The sequence below is a fragment of the Alligator sinensis genome, unplaced genomic scaffold (assembly GCF_000455745.1).
Source record: "Alligator sinensis unplaced genomic scaffold, ASM45574v1 scaffold366_1, whole genome shotgun sequence".
NCBI lineage: Eukaryota > Metazoa > Chordata > Crocodylia > Alligatoridae > Alligator > Alligator sinensis.
The window spans coordinates 521,147-545,167 of NW_005841851.1; the positions used below are offsets into that span (position 1 = coordinate 521,147).

The window sequence follows — 24,021 nt, forward strand, 5'->3', positions numbered from 1 at the left end:
ATCCCTCCTGTACAGGGTATAGCCATCTATCCCCGTGGTCCAGTCATGGGTGGAGTCCCACCAGGTCTCCGTTATCCCTATGACATCGTAATTGTTTGCACTGAGCATGAGGATGAGCTCCTCCTGCTTATTCCCCAAGCTCCTGGCATTAGTGTACAGGCAGACAAGTGCCCCCTGGGGGGCTCCTTCCTTGCACGCAGATTTTACCAGGGCTGGGGCAGGGGTGGGCTCCCTGAAGCGCCGTGATCTGCTGGGTTTGCAAGGATTGCTCAGCGGGCCAGCAGTGGCGGTAGTCCCCCCGTCCCCCAATGGGCTTAGTTTAAGGCTACTTTAAGTTTGTGGTACTTTAAGGCTCCTTGTATTGGAAATTTGGGGGGCAGGGGTCATTTCTTGTTTTGTGGTATGTCCAGCACCTGTTAGAACAGGGGCCTAATACTGATTGAAGTTTTGAGGTCTAGGGAAATATTTAACAGCAGTAAGTAAGATAGGAGGAACATCAGTGAAAAGAGCTCTCTCACCCTAAAAAGAGGCATATTGGAATACAGAGAGATCTAGAATGGAGACTGTGATACTTTAGAAATCTAAGCAAGCAGAGACCTTGTTACTTAGCAGCCAACACAGCTGTGTTGAAGAACTGAGTGAATGTGATAGAAGTCAAGGATAAAAGGTGCAAAATGGTAATGCAAATAGAAAAAGAGTACAACTGATTTGGCAGCTCTGTCTCCGTCTTACTGTTTCTCTTTTTGGTAGGTTGTATCTTTGCCCTTGTGGTTGCCTAAATCTTTAAGCCCGGGTGCAGGACGTGAGCTGCAAAGACTTTCATACCTTGGCGCTTTCTTCAGTCTCTCTGTCTTTGCTGAAGATGATGTAAGTGCTCAAGAAGCGGGGCTTGCAGTGTCTTTTCTGAGAATAAACCACAAGATGTGCTTTTTGTACGGCTTGCAAATATTCTTTCTCCTTTCAGACTAAAGTGGTTGAAAAGTATTTCTCAGGGCCTGCCATTACTCTTGAAAACAACCGTGTTGTTAGCCAATCTTTGCAGCATTACCTGGAATTGGCAAGGGTAAGTGTCTCAATAGTTCCCTCCTGCAGGTGGACTTTTATCCGTAGGTTTTCTTCGTTCCTGGTTTTAACAGCATTGGTGAAGAGTGTTCTAACAAAATCCAGCTTAGGCAGTAAGGGTGAGGGCAGGTAAAAGAAGAGCCAAGTAGGGGTTAGCCACCGGACCACAAGTCAAGACTTCTTTCCCCAGGTCCTGAAGCCAGGCCTTGAACATATCTATGGAATGTAGCTTTTGTCTGAGAATAAGTAGAAGAGTACATGGTATGTTATCATAAGGCATATGTTCCCATGATTTTTAAGGTATACTCTTCTGTTTATGTCAGTCTGAGAGCGAGAAGTGTTTTGTAACTGAAGTATCAGTATTTTGTATAATGTGACTCTACTTCAGTAGGATGTTCTTCAGAATTCTCAGAATACTTCACTAGTCACTTGGGGGAAGAAGTTATCTTCTGTAGAAACGGAGACAGATTTGCTTTCTGAACAGATATTTCACTTTACATTTCAGCTAGAACTGTTCAAGATTCTACATAATATTTTGCTGAATGGGGAAACTCGGGAGGCAGCTCTTAGTTACATGGCAGCTGTTGTCAATGCCAACATGAAGAAGGCACAGATGCAGGTAAACACAGGAAGCTCTCTTCCTATTCATCATGGACGCAGTTAACACAGTTAGCTCTAGATGGCTGCTGATACAGCGGTACTGCAGGAACAGAAATCAAAGGGTCTGCAAGGACTGAAGCAGTCAGAAAATCCATTTGGATCAGACTTCAAAAGAATTCTTTAAATTATTTTCTGAAATTAACCTACTTGCTAGCTTAAAGCATATGTTTCCTCCTGGGTGAATACCGAGATGCCAGCTAAATGTGTTGGCCTGTAATTCTGTGGCAGAAACTTATCCTTTTTATTGATACATACCAACCTGCCCTTTGTGGAAGTGTCCAGCAAGTGGGGAAAGAAGGTTTTCAGAGAGTTGTTTATCAAGTTGCCAAGTTTCATGTTTTTGTGACTTGTAGATTTGTGTATGCCCTGGGAATGAACTAGCACAGTTCTGCAGAAGCAATAGGGCATACATTTGTCACTAGTTACCTGCTTTTCGTACCAGTTTTCCTTGGCATACCTTATATAGGAATCATAAACAGGTGCTGCTGAGGCATCATTATTTGAGGTTCCCATTTTCCATAGACGCAACATTTGAAACGGTTGTCAGAACTTAAACTTAAACTTCCAAGAACCACTGTAAATCTTGCTTATAAAGTAAAGGGTAAGAAGCAAGGCTTAGCAACCTACCTAATCCTTCTTGGTCCTGAATATAACTTTGCTAAACATTTCTCAGCTTCTTTCCCCTCTTTCCTTCCCTACTGCTTTTCCATTTTCATATATACATTTAATGCTCCTGAAAAATGAGTGGTTAAACATACACAGGACAAGGAGACCATATTGGCAGTTACAGCTGTTTGTACTTTAGTTATTGAGACGTCTCCTTAGAGGTGCTCTCTCTTTTTGCCATATATTCTATATTATTAGTAGTGGCTTGGCTCCTAAAACTGTTCGTTGCAAAGGTCTGTCACCCACTAATTTATTTTAAGATACCTTTTCCAAGCATTCACTTTCTGTACCTTGCCTTACAGACAGATGATCGGTTGGTGTCCACAGATGGTTTTATGCTCAATTTCCTATGGGTTCTGCAGCAGCTAAGCACAAAAATTAAGCTAGAAACAGTTGATCCCACATATATATTCCATCCGAGGTGTCGCATTATCCTCCCAACGGATGAGACCAGAGTGAAAGCAGCCATGGAGGATGTTACAGCCTGGATGGCTGAGCTTTGTAAGTATAGTACATACATGTTCCTTTTTACTTCTATCCTTTTGTTCTGGTACTAGTGATATTTTGATATGCGATACTAGAGATATTTTTGCAAACTCTTTTTCCTGTCCCTATATAATTTGCTTGGTATTGTTTTTTGTCTTCATTAATTCAGCTGAAGATTTGCAGAGAAGTTTGAGGTGGTCAGGTTCTGCTCACTACTTCATCCAGTTCTTTTCTCACTGTCCTTGGTCCCATGTTTTGTTCTTTTTTCTTTTCTTTTTCTAGACAGGGATCCGTCTCAATTTTCTGAGCCGAAATTCCCAACGGAATGCTTCTTTCTAACCCTGCATGCCCACCACCTCTCCATCCTGCCAAGCTGCCGCCGCTACATCCGTAGACTGCGGGCCATCAGGGAACTCAACAGGTTAGACACTGTGTTAGTTACCTAGCATGTGATACAAGATTCCAACTGTCACCTTAAATTAGTGTTTCCCAGAGTGTGATTCTGATTCCTGCAAATTTGATGTAAGTTAAAAGCACATTATGGACGTACTTAAATTGTAGAGTATGGTGGTGTCTATCCTGTGATCTGTCTGCTGTTTTTAGTCCTTACAGATTTTCTTGGCAGTGGTTTGCATCACAAATTCAAATAATAGGGGAAAGAAAAGAGATTAGGTGAACGTATACCAAACTCCTTGGGAGTCCCTGTCTTGGAGAACACTGGATCTTTCTCAAAAGCCCCTTATGGCAATGTTATTGGTAATGTTTGCAGTGGTTAAACTGTTGAGTGCTCTGTGGCACCACCAGAAGTGTGAGGATATCATACTTTAGGCCTTTTTGCACTGTGATAGAGGTATATGAAGTTGGATCTGTCTGATGTGCAAGTCATTGTAGTGATTGCTTTAAAAGCAACGTATCATTATTCTGTCTGATGTTCTGTATTCCCCAACAGATCATTTGTTTATTGTTCCTCAGGGCTACTGTGGTGTTTAAGGATAAGAAGTGATTATCTCCTTCATTATGTAAAAGCTCCTACAGTGAATCTGAGTGATGGTGCTGCTTGTGTCATTCAACGAGTGGCCTGTCATTTCTAAAATTAAAAAACCCTACAATTCTGATGCTAACGTGAAGATGCTTTTGTTTTCCCTTCTTGACATGAATCCAAATAGACTTTTATAGCTGTACAATCGCAGTTGCAAGGTACTTTCTCCGCTGCAATAAGTAAGAGCAGATTATACAGCATGAGTATTTTCCATTGTGTATAATTGTGTTCACTTAGTAAAAGTCCCTTGGCAGTAAGACCACAGTTTGCAGGATTTTTCATCTGCATTCAATAATAGTTTATTGTGAGTTGTTTATAGCAGGGATTGATAACCTTTCAGTAATGGAGGGCCCAATTAACAGTTCAGTCATGAGGAGTTCTGGAGTGTATATCTTATTCTGCTGTTGATCTTCACCAGCAATGTGACAGCAGGTAGCTTCTTCACAAAGCACATGTACAAGGATTGCTGGATTCGCCTCAGCTCCTTGCAGTGTCTGAGCAGTGGGAAAGACTCATGGAGCATCCACTAGAGCAACCGCTGTCCACCTGCCAACCCCAGCCTCCCTGCATGCCCAGGAGGAGTGGGGGTAGGCAGTCATTATACACTGATTGAAGGCACCCCAGCAGCACCCCGGTCTCCAGCATAACTTTCCTACTCGCAAAGCATCCCCATCTGCTGCAATCTAGCTAGCACAGCCCTACATGGATCATGACCTGACTGCTCCACAAGTCCCCTGCCTGGCTGGGGATGTGCTGGAGCCCTTTTTTGACTTGCTCCTGTTGCAGCTACTCCCTGGTGCGTGGTGCAGAATGGATTTTGCTGCCACAACTCCTCCACCTATCCAGAAGTGCAATGCACTTTGGGATGTTCTTTACAGTCTGCAGGGTCCCAGAAATTGTGATGCTGGATCTGGCCTGTGGGCTGTATGTTGCCAACCTGTGGTTATGATATACACATACAAATGTCCAGGAAGGTTGTTAGGGACTGGGTGTGAGGAATGATTGCGTGTTGTACATAAACAAAGGTTTTTGAATAAGCAGACCCTGGATTTTAAAGAATAACCATTCCTCTTAGGCTTGTCAGTCATTGGGTGCTTCCATAGCAACTGTGTCCAGTCCTCCAACATGCTGAGTGCTTTTGGCTTTCATTGATTTCAGTAGAAGTTATGGGTACTCAGCATTTTCCAGGGAGATCAGGCCATGTATTTAGATGTCACTCATAAAGAAATTAAGGTTAGATAATTAGCTGCAGCAGATAGCAGTTGTTTGTGGGGGGGCAAGAGGAAGCGGAGGCTACTCATGCCTGAGGGAGGGAGGAAATGGAAGCAGAATAGGAGAGAATAATAAATACTTTGCATGCAGCACTGAGAAGCTGCTCTTTAAAAATGAGCTGGGTCCAGAAGATACTTGAACTTATCATGTCCAGAAAAGAGCTTAGTGTGGATGGTTGTGTGATGCTAGTCTACCATTGACTTACTCCCCATGTTAGATCTACACTGACTGTGCCAAGAGGAAAGGGCCAACAGCGTTATTAATAACTGTGGCCCTTGCATGGATGTAGAGAATGGGAGTGATTTCATCCTTGTTTACGCTCCTTCCCCCCCTGCAAGTTAGAATTGGAATTAGAGGGATTGTGGGTTAAAGGAAGAAATTTGGAAAAGAAAATGTTTGGTGGGGGTTGGGATGTAGAGATGGCACAGGGATTGGTCTGGAGAGGAACATATTTGGGGAAATTCATGTTGGCACCTTCCCTTTTTTCCTTCTAGCTGCTTCTGCTTTTCACCTTCTCTTTGCCCTTGCTCCTAGAGGTAAATGAGATTTGGGTCTGAATATCAGAGGTTCTCACTGTTAGTTAGATCATCCCTGTTCTCCATCATGGTTCTTAATGACTTGGTTTAAGTGCTTTTTTTTTTTATATTGTAGATTTGATACAAAATAAATAGTACAAAATGTGGTGATAAAATGATTAGCTATTCCTGGAGGAAAAATTCTTCCCCTGTTATCATCCTGCCCCCTCCACTTTCCATTTTTCCTTCTGTCTTCCTCTTCCCCTCTCCCCCCCAGACTTTTTGGTCATGGCTCTAGTTTGCTTAATACAATGACTCTCAAGCAGGGTGTGGCAGCACCATGGGGCTCCTTGAGATCTTTTCAAGGGTGCCATGGGGTGCCAAGCAATGTTAGCATACTTAGGTTTGCAAACATGTTTCACAGGATAACCCCAGAGGCCGTGTCCAGGCGGGCGTGGACATGTGGTATATGGCGCTGCAGATCCATCTCTGTCACTACACCTGGCACATGCAGGCACATCACATGCTGCTACCTTGCATGATGGGGGAGGGGGGTTGACCCCAGGAGCTCCCAGCGTCAAAAAAATTCATGGCAAAAAGCAGGGTGGCAGACATGGCTGCAGTGTGCCCCGCCCAAAACCAGAGCCTGGCCAGCCAGAGCTGTACTCCAGCTGCAGGCCAGGCTCCCAGCTGCCGGAACACTGCGGCTGCAGCTCCCCAAGGCTCCCAGGACCCCAGGTAAAGCTCCTGGGGCCAGCACAGTTGCTGGACCCAGCCTTCTCTATCCCACTGGGTTAACCTGCTGCACGCCAGAGCATTCATGGCATGGGCATTCCCTGGGGACATGTAGTAGCGACACAAGGTGTGCTGTTTCTGCTTGTCCCTGGGGAAATAAACAGATGTGGCCAGAGTTTTTAAAAAAGAAATCCTTAATGTTTAAAAACCATTTTGACCTGTTTTCATAGTCAAAAAATGAGTGAAAGCTAAGAACTGTCATTTTCTGAAGGGTGCCTTGAGTCTATCAAGGGATACTTTGGTTCTAAAAAAGTTGAGAAACGAAGGCTTAATGGGTATGTCAGTCTTGGAGTGGTGCATCTGGTGCATCCTAGCATGTGGCCTTTGGACAAGGTTTGCCTTTGCTTTCAGCAAGATACAGGAGTAGCTTGCTGTCATTGTCATGATATGGCGTAGTTTTGGTTGAAGAATGGGCTTTTTAATCTTACTCTTAATAAAATCAGTGAGGGAAAATTTGGCAAGAAAGCCAGGTAGATTAAGCTTTGCTGTAATCACCAGTGATTTCATATGATTTACAGGACTGTCGAGGATCTGAAAAACAATGAGAGTCAATGGAAAGATTCTCCTCTGGCTACCAGACATCGAGAGATGCTGAAACGCTGTAAAACACAGCTTAAGGTTTGTAATTAGCTGGGATGGCAACTAACTGGCCTTGCCAATATGTGTGTGCAGTGTTAATGTTTTCTTTCACTGTAAATGATCTGTTGGCTGATAAGTGGTGAGTTTTGGTTTTTTTTGAAGGTGTCGGAAAATGTTCCTTAGATGCTCTTGTATGTGTAGTCTGTAGCGTGTTACAGTGTAGTATAATACCTAAGTGCCCTCATAAATATGCACCATATGATAGGGGTTGAAACCCCTTAGTGCTTAGCAATTTTAAACTTAAAAGCAAGTCACAAAGACTAATCCACAGGACAACACTGGGAAATCTAAAAATATTGCTGTCCCCATCTTCCAGATTGGAAAATAAAAGTAATGAGCCAAAGCAATTACTCAGGATCTCCATATGTGCGTGCACAACTGAGAGCCAACCTGATCTTACAACTCCAAGGTTCTTAACTCCCTTTACTGAGAGCTGTCCGAAGTGGGTGTGCTACGGTCACTCATTGAGAATATCTGTGATCTGCTTAATAGTCCCAGTTGTCAGTTGATGGAAATTTTTATGCTGCACCATCTAGACAGCATTGAGCAATTACCTCACCCTGATTCCTTTCTTAACTCTCCTGTTCTTGTACTACTGTACAACTCCTTGCCTACAAATTATCAGTGTTTTTCACCTTGTATATATGTCCATATTGGACGTCTTTGATTTCATTGATATTGCTTTCAAGGTTCTTGTTGCCTAGATAGTCTACAGGGGGTGGTGGAATAGTTTTTCTTAGACATGTTGAGCTGTTTGGATGGATTTTGTGTCATGTTTCTTGTATCTTGCACTGGATTAGCCTTTATGTGCATCTTCTCTTGCAGAAGCTGGTGCGTTGCAAGGCGTGTGCAGATGCTGGCTTGCTAGATGAGAACTTTTTGAGGAGATGTCTGAATTTTTATGGCATGGTGATTCAGCTGATGCTTCGCATCCTCGACCCTGCTTACCCCAAGTGAGTTTCAGGGCTGGGGGTGTCTGTCACACTCTGAACCTCTCTCTCACTTTTACCACCTGCTGGAAAATTTGTGGTTGGTTCATGTCAATGGATGAGTTTGTGAAGAATCCCAGCTTTATTTATGCAACAGTTTCGGTTAGAGCGATAAAAATTTCAGGTGTGGATTCCTGACGTGAAGCACTGAGATTTGGTTAAAACTCCTCATTTAAGAAGGTCTGCAAGGAGCTGTTCTGTAAGAGAACACAAAATGTTGGTTAACCCGGGTAGTCCATGATCCCCCCCCTCGTTAACTCTGTCCCTGTGTGTCTTCTGTTCCGTAGCATGAAGCTGCCTTTAAATCCTGATGTTCCGAAGGTGTTTGCAGCACTGCCGGAGTTCTACGTGGAAGATGTGGCTGAATTTTTATTTTTTATTGTTCAGTAAGTCAAGTCATGCTTAAAGATCAGGTATTATCTTTCCCTGTACTGTGACATGATACTGTATTGTTGATAGTGTTTGCAGTAGTCTCTGGATCCCCTTTGGCATCTGCCATCTCTGTAGCTGAAAACCAGTGTGGACACTGAGCTAAGCTCCAGTGCAAAGGCAAGACCAGTAAAAACATGCTCATTGATCATGGCTTTCTCTGCTTGAGAAAAGGCAGAGAAGGCAGGAGGAAGTGCAGGGAGGCAAATTGTGCTGATAAGTTGCACAGACTTCAGTAGCCCCCTGTGTGCCTGCCTGAGAGAGAATCCAGAGCTTACCTTAGCTATAGGCCTTTCCCATCCCTCCCCTGTTCTTTTCTGCTTCTTCTTTTTCCTTCTAGTTCTTCATTTCTATGCAACTTTGTGTTGGGTTTTGTGACTCCTTTTTCTTAGCTCACTTGAAGGCTGTGTGGTGCTGGGGATGTGGGACTTGGCATCTTTTGGTGACTCAGTGGGGTCAGCTACATGTACTGTTGTAGGTGTATAGAAAAGAGAAGGTTGGGCCAGCAGGCTGTTGTCTTAGCCTCTACATGTGAGCTGCTTTTAGCGCTGGCTCCATTTAAGGCATTGTAGGAATAGGGTTGCAGGTGACTTTCAAGGAACCACAAGCTGCTTTATTCTCAACCCTTGGTGCATATATGCAAAGGGGATTGGAAGCTGTGTGTACGTGTATATCCCTCATACAGCCTACAGGAGACTCCGTTTTCAGTGTAGGGTGGTAGAAAATGCCACCACCCTCTTGATATCGAGATAGGTCTGAATTTCATCTCTTGTAGGTCTGATGAGGTATTAACAAGCTCTAGAACAGGTATAAACGTAAGATGCGACAGTGAGAGAAATGCCCTTCAGTTTGTGGGTCTGACAGAATTGCATTGATTTCTGAAGCTAACCTTATAGCTGAGTGCAGCTCTTCCTCAGACTAAGTAGGCAGCTGTTTATAAAATTTGGGATTTCAGTTGTTTCCCTCCTGCAGTCCTATCTTCAGCTCAACTTCCAAAGAGAGAGCTCCTAGGAGCTGTTGTTAAAGTGACACTTCTAAGGGGGTGTTGATGCCAGAGAAAGTGCAGCAGCTGAATGAGGCTGTGCTTCAAAGGAGGCCTGTTCCCTGGAGTTGGGGGCCAGGATCCAGTTCCCGGAGGACTCCTGGCAAGAGCCTCTAATAGAATCTAATGAAAATCTTGTTTCCATGGTGATAGGTAGTGGTGGTGTCAAAATGACATATGGTTTTGCTAGTGCTAATGGGCCTTCTAAACCTGTAGTTGCCTGAGGTAGATACACGGTGGAATTCCTTGTAGATGCTGCATGCTTATTTTCTCTTCCTTCTCTGCAGATATGCTCCTCAGGTGCTTTATGAGCCCTGCACTCAGGACATTGTGATGTTCCTTGTTGTGATGCTGTGCAACCAGAACTACATCCGAAACCCCTATCTGATTGCTAAGCTGGTGGAGGTGATGTTCATGACAAACCCTGCCGTTCAGCCACGGACGCAAAAGTTCTTTGAAATGATTGAGAATCATCCTCTCTCCACTAAATTGTTAGTCCCTTCATTGATGAAGTTTTATACAGGTAAGACACTGGGAGGGGAGTGCGTGAGTGTGTCATCAGTTGCTTTAGGCTCTGAATATCAAGGCCGGTCTCCTGTGGATCCTGACTAGTTTGGCCTTATCTTGCTTTCTGACCATACTTGTGTCAGCACTTCTAAACCTTGTCAAGATGCTTATAATGCTCTAGTGGTGCATATGTGCCAAGCCTGGAGCTGAAACTTGTTGTGCCCGAGGCTGCGTGCACATATTCACATAACCTGGGAGACTTCTCCCAGGTTTGTTTTTGTGGTAAGAAAACTTGCTGAGAGTCAAATGTACAGGGCAAAGAAGAGATCACAAGACTGGTGCCTACACTGATAACAACATCAAGGCTGATATTTTAAATTTACAAAACCAGGTAATTTGTGAGCACTCTGGCTTTGTATCTTTTGTCAGGTTCCTTCCCCGTAATTTTTTTTGCCGAAGAGCAGGTTAGGCAAACACTTGGATGATATGGTATAGGCAGGGATAATCCAGCCTTAAGAAAGAGGTTGGAAAAGATGACATCCAGAGGTCCCTGCCAGCCCTATCTTTTTTGCCCTATTAAGCTTTTTCTAGCAATCCTGATTTGACTGTGCTGTATGTATTTGAAATCCAGAATTATTGTATTGTTTTACCCTGAAACAATGCAAGCAGCCTAAAGAAAAAGAAATGGCAAATTCCTAAAATAAAAATTGAAGCTGTACGCAAGCAGAATTTTGCCTCCAAAATAGAGAAGAGCCAGAGGCTTTATGAAATACACTAGGGACTTTACTGTTACTATTGATTGTTTTATTTAGAAATGCTGAGGTGCTGTGGTGATGACTGGAAATATTCAACCCTGAGAGAGTCTTAGTATGGATCATTACCTGTGTGAAATGGCCCTGAGATTCAGTTGATATAGAAACAACTGAATCACCTGATTTATTCACAAAAACCTGTTCTAATTGAGAGAGAGAACCTCATCATTTTTAAAGGGATAATATATTTTTAATTTGATATGTACTGCAACTATTAGGAAGCATAAACAGTTATGTGTTTTAAATGATGGCATCAGGGCAGAGGTATGGTATTCCCCTCCTTCTGAGATGTTTCATGAGATCCATATTCCCTGAAGGTTTGGTTCTGGGAGATAGTGGGCACAGCTATTTTAAATGGGGACTAAGTTGAAATCTACCCATGGGTCTTCATTTTCTGCAGTTTCCAGTTATTCCTGCTCAGCTAAGGTGTGATAGGGAAGGTACAATGTACCAACACAACGCAGTCAGGAGGGGAGGGGTGGGGGTGAGGAGGTTTTAGTGGAAACATTGGGGTCTTTTTCTTTCTCAGATGTTGAGCACACTGGAGCCACCAGCGAGTTCTATGACAAATTTACCATCCGCTACCACATCAGTACCATTTTCAAAAGCCTCTGGCAGAACATAGCTCACCATGGCACCTTCATGGAAGAGTTCAAGTGAGTAAAAGGCTATGCATGCTGCAGCTCGCTGTCCTGAAAGCCAGCAAAGAGCCTATTAACCCTCCACTTGAAGTGTAAAGACTACTGGAATGAAGGTCCAAGGCTGATCGCGCCAAGAGCAGAACTGCAGAGACACTTAGTGTCAGGGCCAGAAAAAACATACTAAGCCTGGAAGCAGAAGAGGAAATCTCCCTGCATATTCATTTTCAAATATGCCCTGTGTCTTGCTCTGCACACTGCTTGTTCTCTCTTGCTTTTGTGGGGAGGGAAACATGTGCTCTCTCTGCCTTTGTCATAGTGAGCCAGAAATACCCCGGGATGTGCTTTTTTGTAGTCTTTCATTAGAGGGAACAGTGAGCAGCAACGGAGCATGTTCCTGAGTTGGGAGAGTGGTGACCCCAACTCAGATCCTGCAGGGGATCTTTTTGGGCATGCTTGGCCTAATTGCCATTTAATGACCGTATCGTGGTCTAATTCATTGTACAGAAACAGGAATTATCCCTCTCTCTTCTGCACTGTGCTCCCTCTGCTGGTCTGTCTCATGTTCTTTTTCCATACACTGATGGGTTTGCTTGGGTCCACCCTGTGGTTTCTTAGCTAAATGACAATTTTGTCCTTGCTTTGCTCTTTGAGGTGGAAATTTTCCTCCTCTTGTGCCATGTCTTCCTTCTGTGCTCTGCCATTGCTGTCAGGAGTGGGGAGATACTGCTTTCACCTGACTTCTTGTGAATGACTAGGCACCCCTGCCAGAGCTGCAACCATTTAAACACAGAGGAATGTGGAGTGTGCATGGGCTCTTGCCGCCACAGTCAGCCTGGGCTCTGGAGTAGGGCAATGAATTGTCCAGACTGTGGAATGTGAGGGAAAGGTTGCAGGTGATCCAGATTGAGAGTCACAGTCTGGAATGAACACACCCGCTGTGCTGTAGAGGGATAAATATTTGCTTCAATATTCTCAGCTCTGGGAAGCAGTTTGTTCGCTACATCAATATGCTGATAAATGACACAACATTTTTGCTGGATGAGAGTCTGGAGTCCCTAAAGCGTATTCATGAAGTCCAAGAGGAGATGAAGAACAAGGAACAGTGGGACCTGCTGCCAAGGGTGGGTATAGTTGGGTTTTTCCCAGAAGCATGTCTTTCTTTGTGTGCTAAAGCTTTTTTGGGTACAGAAGTACCCAAGAGCAGCTCTGCAAAAGCAACCTTGGGATATGTTGCCTCTTGCTGCTTCTGCAGCCAAGGTCATGTCAGACACCACTTCTTGAACAAAAAACCAATCTGCAGAGCTACATCAGGGTTGGCATGGAGTGTGTGCGCAGGGGAGGAGTGTGGGGTGTACCTAAAAATCATAGTCTAGAAACTGAGGCTTGCAAACCCTTACAATGAAGGCTTTGGAAAATGCCCACCAATTGAGTTTACTTCCGCTAATTGTTCTAGAAAAGAGTTACAGCATTGATCTTGTAGAAAGCTTGGACTAGAAAGGAAGAGAATAAACCTCAGACTTCAGTCTGATTATACAAGAATTGTGTGTTGACTTGCCAATGTCAGATATTTTTATTTTAAGGTTATTGATTTTAAAAAAAACAGACTGGCATAGAAAAGATATAAAAAGAAGGGCAAGATCTATTTTGCTGTATTTCTTCAGACAAGAAAATTCTAATTGCTTTATCTTCCAAAAAGGTATTGCTTTCTTCCCCATATACAAACAATAATGAAACGATACCCGAAAGGTTGCATATGCTGAAAGTATTGACTGCAGTCTTATCTAGCTGGCTTTAATAATGCACATGGCCACAGATTTTTGGAGTAGGAAGTCCTTGGATTGCAAGCCAGAAAGATCTCTGCCTGACTCTCCAATTCTGGGATGACTGTGAAGTACTGGCATTTGGTGGGGAAGAGCAAATTATAGTGAGCAAATTTGCTAGAGAATCCATGTAAATCCCATAACAGGGGACCTCATTTCTAGTTATCTTGTGCAGTGATACAGCAATTGAGAGCTTTGATACAGTCTGCTTCAGGGGCGGGCAATTATTTTGGCTGGAGGGCCACTTACCAAGTTTTGGCAAGCTGTCGAGGGGTGCAAGGGTAGCCCCACCCCTTGACGGGTGCCCTGTCCCCTGGTCACCATCTTGGAACCAGAAGTCCTGTCCCCAAACACCTGACCTTTGCCACCAGAAGTCCCTTCTCCCCCCGAAAGCACTCCTTTCGGCAAGGGGGTGTGCCATCTCAGAACCAGAAAAATACCAAATTATATTCTAAAACTCAAACATCTACTACAACGTCTGATTTTAAAAAATATTTTGTCCTGAATTACTTGCATTTGCGTAGTGTACATAGAGGTGATTGTATAAAAGCTTAAAATGAGGTTTTACTCTTGTATATTGTGGGCGGGGTATGGGTGGGTGAGGGGCTGTGGGTATATGGGGTGTGGAGGAGTGTGTGGGGGAGGTTGCGGGGGAGTGGATAGGTGTGGGGTGTGTGGGTGTGTATAGGATTGGGGGGATGTGGATGTGTGTATTTGGGGTGGCGGAGCATGTGTGTGGATATGTGGGGTATGGGTGGGTATGGAGCTTGTGGGAGGCTGTGAGTGTGGGGGGGAAGGGTGGCTGGGGAGGGTTGTGGCGTGTGGAAGGGGAGGGTGGCTGGGGTGTGGTGTGCATGCAAGTCTCTCTCTCTCTCTCTCTCTTTTGGAGAACCCGTGCTCCCGCTTTCCATCACTTCCCCCTCCTGTCTGCCACCACTGCCCTTCTTCTGCCTCTTCCTCATGTTATTCCCTCCCTGCCATGTCCCAGCTGCAAGGCTGAGACTGCAGGATGTAGCAGGAGCCAGCCTGGCCTGGCCGGCACTGCACAAAGCCAGCCAAGAATTGCGAGGAGTTTTGCTGAGTCCTGCAGTCCAGCAGTGCAGCTGGGAACCACGTGCAGAGTGGGGGCATGGCGGTGGCAGATGGGGTGGGTAGGGGTGGCAAGTGGCAGCGCACAGGAATGTAGCGACAGCTGGGCGGGAGCACGGGGCCCAGGGCAGGGTGGCAGGAGTGCAGGGCCTAGGCTGGCAGGGGTTCTATGGTGCTGGGCCCACTCTCCCTGCTGATGCAGCCCAGCCTGGCTCCATTGGGCCCCTGCCAGCCTGCACTCCTGCCACTCTGCCCTACGTCCCTGCCCAGCTGTCTCTGCACTCACACGCCTGCTCACTGCCACTCACCTCCACTCCTGCTGCTGCCATTTCCCCACTGTCATGCCTGCTGCTGCCATGCTCTAGCACCACGTGGTTCCTGGCTGCATGGCAGGAGCCAGCCTGGTCCAGCCCTGAAGACTGGGGTGATGGAACACAGTCCTCTTCTCCTTCTCTCCCCCCCCCCCCCAATCCCATTCTGCTCTGAATTTACCTCTCTGGGGGAGGGAGGCAGGAACAGCCCCAGGGGCCCAGGCCAGAAGCCTCTCCTAGCTAGAGGGGCTGGGATGGAGGTGAGCTGTGGGTGGAGTGGGGCCAAGTGGGCCTTGCTGCTGTGGCTGCTGAATCCTGCCACCAGCTCCCCCTGGGTCCTACTGCTGCTGGCTCCTGTCATCTTTGACGGGCAGCCAGGGGCAGATAAATATTAATTTTCTAAATCTTTTAGGCACCCTGTGGGCCAGATAGAATGGCCTGGTGGGCCAGATTAGGCCCGCGGGCTGTATTTTGACCACCCGTTGTCTGCTTCTTTACTCTTCCCCCAGGCATACCAGTAAGCGTGGAGCTGTATTCATACCTGACACCAAAGAATGGGCTCACATTCATATCTTAGTCTATTGCTTTTCTCTGCTAAGAGTAGATGAGGATTGTATCCGTGGGGGATGATGCTCAAGGGCAACCAGCATGGTTTCACTAGGGGCAGGTCCTGTCAGACCAACCTGATTGCCTTCTACAATCAGGTCACAAAATCACTGGATGCAGGTGTCACTGTGGATGTAGTCTTCCTGGACTTCAGGAAGGCCTTTGACATTGTCTTCCACCCCATTCTCATTAAAAAGCTAGGTGGCTGTGGCATTGATGCCTACACAGTCAGATGGATTGCAAATTGGCTGAGGGGTCGCACTCAGAGAGTAGTGGTGGACGGGTCATTTTCAGCCTGGAGGGAAGTGGGTAGTGGGGTCCCTCAGGGCTCGGTCCTTGGGCCCGCACTGTTCAATTTCTTTATTAGCGACTTGGATGACAGGGTAAAGAGCAGCCTGTTTAAATTCGCAGACGACACCAAGATTTGGGGTGAGGTGGGCATGCTAGAAGGGAAGGACAGGTTACAGCAGGACCTGGACAGGTTACAGGAGTGGACAAATAAAAATAGGATGGGATTCAGTACTGACAAGTGCAGGGTGCTGCACTTGGGCAGTAGGAACCAGCAGCATACCTATAGGCTGGGGAACTCCCTTCTTGAGAGCAGAGTGGCAGAAAGAGATCTTGGAGTCATTATTGACTCCAAGGTGAACATGGGCTGACAATGCGAGAACACGGTCAGTAAGGCTAACCATACCTTGTCGTGCATCCACAGATGCATTTCGAGCAGGTCCAAGGAGGTGATCCTCCCCCTCTATATGACACTGGTCAGGCTGCAGTTGGAGTACCGTGTCCAGCTCTGGGCGCTGCACATCAAGGGGGGATGTGGACAGCATTGAGAGGGTCCAGAGGAGGGCCACTCGCATGATCCTGGGACAGCAGGGCAGACCCTATGAGGAGAGGCTATGGGACCTTAACCTGTTCAGCCTTCGCAAGAGAAGGCTAAGGGGGCACCTGGTGGCCATCTATAAACTTACTAGGGGGGACCAGCGGGGTTTGGGAGAGACCTTGTTCCCCCGAGCGCCTCCCAGAGTAACGAGGAATAACGGCCATAAGTTGCTAGAGAGTAGGTTTAGACTAGACATTAGAAGGCACTACTTCACAGTCAGGGCGGCTAGGATCTGGAACCAACTTCCAAGGGAAGTGGTGCTGGCTCCTACCCTGGGGGTCTTTAAGAGGAGGCTCAATGTTTACCTGGCTGGGGTCACTTGAGCCCAGTTTTTCTCCTGCCCACAGCAGGGGGTCAGACTAGAAGATCTATAAGGTCCCTTCCTATCCTACATCTATGAATTTATGAATCTGTTTTGCTCAGGGTTGGTAATGAGTTCTGAGGACTTAGCCTTTGGGTTGTTACATCTTTATTTTCTAGGACCAGCAACAGGCTCGTCAGTCTCAGCTTGCTCAGGATGAGCGTGTGTCTCGCTCATATCTTGCCCTGGCAACAGAAACTGTTGATATGTTCCATATCCTTACCAAGCAGGTTCAGAAGCCTTTCCTCAGACCTGTAAGTATGACCAGTCATGCTCTCGTGTTCTCCCCTGCCTGACTGATTTCTGACTTTTTAAAATGTTGGTTGGCTAATGAGCTAGGAATTGTAACATATTCCTTCACTGCCAGCCCAGTGCACTGAGATCTAATTGGTGGTGTCTGTGATTTGGTGGTTTCTTAGCCACTGAGAAAATCATAGGTTTCTTAGATCTGTAGTGGCCAATAGATGAGACTTTAAAAATGTTGGCACTGAATTTAACAAATTTAAGGGGAAAATTAAGATGTGCCGGAATCTGAACCTTTCTGAGCAGGGTTGAGTGCATCCAACCCAAACTCCCACATTGAGTATGTATTGCAACAAAGCAAGGTGTCCTCAAGAAATGTGTGGTACTGCAAACCACAGTGAGAAGCACATGCAGCTTCTGACTGCTTGGTACATGGCTCAGGCTGTGACACTTCCAGTTTCTCATCAGCAGAAACCCCTCTGCCAGTAATATTATTAGTCGTGTGTGGTCTTTGGGTACATTAATACGAGTTGAATTGTTTTCTATTTTGTATGCTTAGTGCTTCAGTTTGAAAAAAAGAAGTGCTGCTGGGAGATTGCAGTGTGAAACCTATGAATTCAGCAGAAGCTTCCATGAAGGGAAATCCTAGTGCCATAAATTCTTGGTCTTGATGCCTGTGCCCCAAAGGGTACTAGCCCTTCTTCACACCTGCCTCATTTCTGTTTGTGCTTTACATTTGCCTGTATAGGAACTTGGACCACGATTGGCTGCTATGCTGAACTTTAACCTTCAGCAACTGTGTGGCCCTAAGTGCCGTGACCTGAAAGTTGAAAACCCTGAGAAATATGGGTTTGAACCAAAGAAGCTGTTGGACCAACTGACTGATATTTACCTGCAGCTAGATTGTGCTCGTTTTGCTAAAGCAATTGCTGATGACCAGGTGAGTACCAGAGAAGGGAGTGAAGACCTTGGCAAACATCTTTGCAAAATCACTCCTGCAGAAGCTTGTGTGCATACATTTAAGCTGTTGCTCATCTGTTAGCTTGGTCCCTTGTACTGATTTGCCAGTTAAAGGGGGAAAACTGTGGGCCAGTAGCTTGTATTTGGTAGAAGAACAAGTTTTTTTTCCAAATCCAAAGACAAAAAGGAAGCTTTTCTGTGCCTGCTTAAAATTCTAATGGAAACTGTTTCCAAAGAATTAAAACCCTGTTTGCATCCCAAATACAGCCGCAGAGCTGTGGAACTGGCTTAATTGATTCCCCTATTCTACCCACATTAGGCTAATCTGAGAGAGAGACAGTGTTAAAAAAAAAAAAAAAAAAAAAAAAAGCACAAATAGTGAAAATTCAGTTGGATTTTTAAACTTCTTTCTCTTTGTATCAGTACATGTGGTGTCAGTAGCAGAGGGGAAGTTGCATGTAATTTTTAAATTAATGGTGTCCCTTTAATGCTATTCGGTGTGGGTAAAAACCAGAATGTTAACCAGGCTTTCTTCCGGTTCCAGCACTAATGTGCTTCATTCTCGTTTGTCCCCACCTAACTCCTGTGTACTTGAGTTGTGACTTGTACAAATGAATGAATGATGGATTACCAAAAAAAAAGGTCTTGAGGGGAATGATGAGTATCTTGGTAACTGGCAGTGACAGGAAGGAAGCACCAGGAAAAACGCACAATAGTTTAATAGCTATTGAATTTTTTTTTAAAAAATGTCTGATTATAGTGGGGACTCTCAAAAGAATATTGCTGCTTTGCAAGTCCAAACACGTAATAGAAGAAATGTGAAGACCTTTCCAAAGCCCTGGGCATGGTGCCCATAGTTCTCTGTTCCCCTCCAGGTTGGCATGGAGTTGGGGTGGGTACACAGTGTCCTCAGCACTGAATACCATGCTTCAGCAAGACGTATAGTATTGAAGAATCGTAGCTGTGTTAAGAATGTTTTATAATGCCCAAAGAATACTATGGGTTCATGAGACCTAGTGCGTTAGGTCATATGTTTGTTGTTTGATTCATACCGGCTTAAAAACAGAATTGCAAGATTTTAGAAAACAGGGCTCTTTAGGTTATAAAAAAACCTAATTTTTCAAACATTTTTCTTCAAAACCCAGCACTTTGAAAGTGAATGCAGGTGGCTTTGCAGTCTCTAGAACATAAGTGCTTCACCAAAGTCCTTTATATATATTTCTTTTCTTCAGTTTTGATGAGACTGATGCAAAAGTCGATGGAAGCTGTGGAGTATGCCTTTTGTTTGTGGCTGATTTGTATTGCACTAGGTAGCTGCACAGTTTTAGAAACAGAGCTCTGCTACTCCTGCAGTGTGCTGCATGCTGCATCAAACTGGCAGGATCCCAGCTGGTACCAGCTTCCCTCTGTGAGACTACAGAATGACTTTTGCAGTAGGATCTTTTGGCATTAGGGAATGGAGGGGGGAATTACATTCTTTCCCAGAATAGGATTCCATGTTGTTGGAGAGATTAATATATCTGCCTGGAGCAATTGTAAGCCAGTAGTTAGCTAGTCAGCCTGATTTTGGGCACCTGGCTTTCAGGATTCTAGTAGTCCGTAGCTGGATCTCTTGCTTGTTTTCTAGATTTCCTCAGTCAGACCCTGACACCCACTTTCCTGTACCCACTTGACACATGGCATGGTTAATTACAGCAGTTAATCATTCAAACTGTTTGCAGTGTTTTCGGCAATTTGTGCAAATGTACCTGTTGTACTTTTGGGGGAAAAGAGGCCCCTGCCAAATGGTTAACCCACAATTGTCAGGCACATAGATATTTCTCTATTGGGGAAGGTACCATCTAATTTTATAGTTAAATTATAATAATAATAATTATAATAATCTCAATAGTGTGGGTATGCAAGACAGTGAAACTGTTTGGATTGCAAGATAGAGGAGAACCTTGTAGGCTTTTTCCCCTGAGGTGGCTAGAGTACACCTTCCCACTTTAACCTTGTAGGGGAGAGTACTCAGATCCTTAACCCATGCAGTGCTTAACATATGAATTTGGACTTCTGAAAATTGTTGAATCTATATTACCATATACCCTGACCCTATTGCATCCTGCAAGCAAGATACAGTTTGGATGATTCAATTCTTGGATGGCAATCCAACAGAAGCACTTGTGGGTTGGTGGCCATTATGCGGAAATTGAACTGGGGTTGTTGAAGCTGTCACTTTTTAAATTAAATATAAACCCCAACTATCTGTGACCAGGTGTCCTGTCTCAACAACTCTGGCAATTGTTTGGCTTCCTTAAATTTCCTGACTTTTTCAGTGAAGTATTATGACATTCTTGTTTCCTTCCTGAATAGTAACTAGTGAGGGGAATGATGGGGAAGTGCCTTTGTACTCACCCCCCCTTGATGGCTTCTCAGTGTGGAGTGAAATAATTCTTATGTTCCCCCTACCTACCTCACATTAGTGATGAAGCTTTTAGATGCTTTTAAGAAGGGTGCTGAGATCTTTACATCAAGTTGCTGCAGCTAAGCAAAGCTGCCACCAGTTCCCATGGTCAGCTTGCTTTCCTTGCTTACAGAGGTCCTACAGCAAAGAGCTGTTTGAGGAGGTTATCTCGAAGATGAGGAAGGCTGGCATCAAGTCAACAATAGCAATAGAGAAATTCAAGCTGCTGGCAGAGAAGGTGGAGGAAATTGTTGCCAAGAATGCCCGTGCAGAAATCGATTATAGTGATGCTCCAGATGAATTTAGAGGCAAGTTGATTTTTTAAACATTGACTTGGGAGTAAAGGGAACTGAGGGGGAATAGAGATTACATACATTCTCATAATGTAAGTATAAATTAAGATTTGTAACTTTTAATGGAAATAACTTGGTGTCCTCAAGTCCTGCACCTTTCCCCAGTTCAGTGAAACAAGTGCTCGAGTGAAGAGAACAGAGTTGATCAGGAGCTTGTTATCCATGTCTAGCCCTGTCTGTGCTAAATCTGCTTTATGGTTTTTACAGGGTTTTTTGATGCTACAGTAGTGAAGTGCTGGGCCTTTACACTGCATTTCCCTAGTTAAATTTGGGTACCATCCAGTTCTGCATTCTGAGGCAGCTTTTATCTCAGCAGTAGTCCCCTTCTCAGCAAGTGTTGCCCTTCCGTACATGTCCTTATCTGATGCTGCCCTCATTACAACTCTAGTTCAGCTGACTGGAGATGCCTAAGAGCCTTTTTTTCCCTTAAAGTTCACATCAATAATATACCTGGTCATCAGTGGTCTTGAGAGGCGTGTGTGCGTGCACGTAATTTAATGATGATGTAAAGCTTGAACTCTCTTTAGATCCACTCATGGACACTCTGATGACTGACCCTGTAAGGCTGCCATCTGGAACTATCATGGACAGATCAATAATCCTGCGGCACCTTTTGAACTCCTCCACTGACCCCTTCAATCGGCAGACGCTGACAGAAAACATGCTGGAACCAGGTAGCTCTGCTTTTACCATAATTACTGGAATGGTGTACAGTGGAGCACAGCTTCATTGTAGATTGTCCGATGTATCTAAAGCTTCTGCAGAATTGGAGCCTGGGTAAAGCAGCAGTTCCCTCACTCCAGCCTACTCAGAAAAGTTCAAGTTTTGTGTCTTTGGTTAGTCCTTTGTCATTTTTCTTTTAGTATCTGAACTTGTCCAGAGTTCCTGTCATTTGGGCGTGTTTTGATAGGTAGATGATACCCACATAATGTGGGTATAATCCACAGACAGAGAGAGATGAAAGGATTTCCCTAAAGCCATGCAGCAATTTTTTTTGCTAGAACAGGGAACATAACCCAGGAGTTTGCTCCTCTTACCGCCTCTCTTAGCCCAAGGACGCCCCTGTCTTCAGGATAATGGCATATCTAAAATTTTACAACTTTCACATTAATCATTCATTGTTTTTTCTCTTCATCTCAAGTGCCAGAACTGAAAGAGCAGATCCAAGCCTGGATGAGAGACAAGCAGAATGCTGACCATTAAAAACTCCCCTGCAGCGCACGCCAATGCCAATGAGAAGAGCAGGGCATGGGCTGGTCTAGTGATGGTGGTGCAGATAATACATTGGAAACCTAATGCTGGGATTAGCATGCCCACCATCGGTGATATCCGGTAGTGACCAGAAGCATGTGGACGAGAAGAAAAGCAGCTTAATTCTTGTACATATATTTAAATGATAACGATGGTCAATAGCATGGAGGACAAATTAGGAAGTTGCTCATGTTACAAAACAAAGTCCTTCAACCTGTCACAATTTGGGGTTTTTACAGCTGAATTATTTTAGCAAAGATGAATGGATCAGGGCAGCATCCCTTCAACTTTATTTTTACAGCCAGATATCCGTTAATTTGATTGTGGTTAGAACATCGGACATTTTGCTGCTAAAGTAACTTTTTCCTCTTTCCTTCCCTTCTCTTCCTCCCATAAACCTGCACTGCTGTCTTTCTTTGTAATGCGAAAAAAAAGTCCCCATGAAAATAAAATCCTTCTCCTGCCCCTAAGAGAACATATTCTGTGAGATAACTGTGCCTGCAACAAAGTGTTAATCTTGGGATCGTATTTTTATATTATACATATTCGCATATTTGTTTTTTAATTGGTGTTAGAAGACACACAAGAATAATAATTTAAAAAAGGCAAAATATTTGACACGTGGATTTTAAGTTCTGTTCTTTGAGATGTCCCTTTATGTTAAATGGAGAGAATCTTGATGCTCTGGTATTTTTGAAAAGCCTTGTGGATAGGAACATGTTGAAGCAGCTGCCACCAGTGAGGTGTTTGGGAATACCAGGACTTCAGTGACTTTTTTAAAAATAAACCTTCTTTTAACGCTGGAGATAGGATATGCTAAGTGACGGTTCTGAGCCTTTACAGCTTGTCTCCAGAGAGCAGATCCTTTTAGTCTTGGAGCCTGCAGTTTGGGGCGGGGTCATTTTTATGTTGCATACCAGTTTGTATCCATAGCTTGGCCTTACCAAAGCAAAAAGGGTGCAGGAAATGTAGAATTACATTTTTTTAAAAAACTAAAAAAAAAATCCACAAAACATTTTTGTATTACTGCCCCCTGCTTAAGATACTTGAATTTCCTTTTTAAAAAGGATTTGAAACCACAGTGTTTTAAAATGAAGCCTGTAAAAAAAAAAAAAAAAAAAAAAGTTGTTTTTTTTTCTCTTGTTTTTTTGCTGACAGTGTCCTCTGTTCAATTCCTGACTCTTGAACTACAATAAATGGTGATACACATTCACAAAGAACTTCCTCTGTGTATTCCTTTTCTTTCAGTGGCTTAGTGAAGGAAAAGAGTATGGGTTGAGTATGGCTGAGTAGCTATAATGTATCTTGCTGCTCTAACTCCTCTTGCTGATATTGATTTAGTGTTCAAGAGGCAAAACTACTCAATTACATGTGAACAGTTGCTTTTAACACACGTGCAGAGTTTCCTTTTGTGTGGCCTTCAAGCTAATGTTCCTTTTTTTGCCAGCTGGAAAAGTCATGTTTCTTCAGGTCTCCCAGACACACCCGTGCACTTGCACACAGCCAGTCAGGAAGCAAGGTGGATAAACTTCAAAGGGAGGCTTGTTCTCACCTCTTGCATCAGTTTAGATAATAGCTCAGTGAAGCCTTGGGAGAGGTAAGTGAGATGAAAAATGTGGAGGAGAGGGAATTCTATGAATGGTTAGAGAGGGATGGTTCTGGGCAGCTGACAGATTGCAGAGAGCAGTCTGTTCAGTGTGTTAATCTGTACTCTGACCATCGAAGGCTTAAAAAAGAAATCTTACCCTCATTTAACATCACATTCCGTCATAACTTTTAGGTTTTGCTGCAACTGATGTTCAATGTGGTTCTGTCCCTTTCACAATCTCAGTTTTTGTAAAAAGGCATAATAGCTTTTCTTTGTGTAAAGTAATTAGTGTGAACATTGATTGATTTCAGTACTTCAGCTAGGAAAGGAATCATCATCTAATTATCAAGGTTTTATTGCTCTAAGCGATTTAAAATCTCAGCAAGAATTATGAATTGATCGCTAATCTGATAAAGGAGGCTTGTTCAGCAATGTGCATGTTTGTTCTTAATATATAATCTTCAATTTTTCAGGGTTTCACCTCATTGTTTGTTACCATCTAGCAGATGAAAACACTCAAATGACCTCAGATTTCCCTTGGCAGGCTTTGAAC

The 24,021-nt window shown here is 44.3% G+C and overlaps 1 protein-coding gene across 5 annotated transcripts in view; it reads left to right on the forward strand.

Annotated features, from left to right (window-relative positions):
- UBE4B (ubiquitination factor E4B) overlaps positions 1-23,097 on the forward strand; it is a 70,147-nt gene extending 47,050 nt beyond the window's left edge. For all 5 annotated transcript variants that reach the window (XM_025211245.1, XM_006016153.2, XM_025211251.1 and 2 more), the window contains 16 exons: positions 751-867; positions 965-1,063; positions 1,568-1,681; positions 2,691-2,889; positions 3,157-3,295; positions 7,014-7,113; positions 7,960-8,087; positions 8,411-8,509; positions 9,882-10,117; positions 11,443-11,569; positions 12,531-12,675; positions 16,747-16,881; positions 17,619-17,810; positions 20,410-20,584; positions 21,157-21,303; positions 21,771-23,097. In XM_025211245.1, coding sequence (XP_025067030.1) covers positions 751-867; positions 965-1,063; positions 1,568-1,681; positions 2,691-2,889; positions 3,157-3,295; positions 7,014-7,113; positions 7,960-8,087; positions 8,411-8,509; positions 9,882-10,117; positions 11,443-11,569; positions 12,531-12,675; positions 16,747-16,881; positions 17,619-17,810; positions 20,410-20,584; positions 21,157-21,303; positions 21,771-21,832 — 2,214 coding nt within the window. In that variant the 3' untranslated portion in view covers positions 21,833-23,097. The remainder of the gene's footprint in view (positions 1-750; positions 868-964; positions 1,064-1,567; positions 1,682-2,690; positions 2,890-3,156; positions 3,296-7,013; positions 7,114-7,959; positions 8,088-8,410; positions 8,510-9,881; positions 10,118-11,442; positions 11,570-12,530; positions 12,676-16,746; positions 16,882-17,618; positions 17,811-20,409; positions 20,585-21,156; positions 21,304-21,770) is intronic.
- The last annotated feature ends 924 nt before the right edge of the window (positions 23,098-24,021 follow it).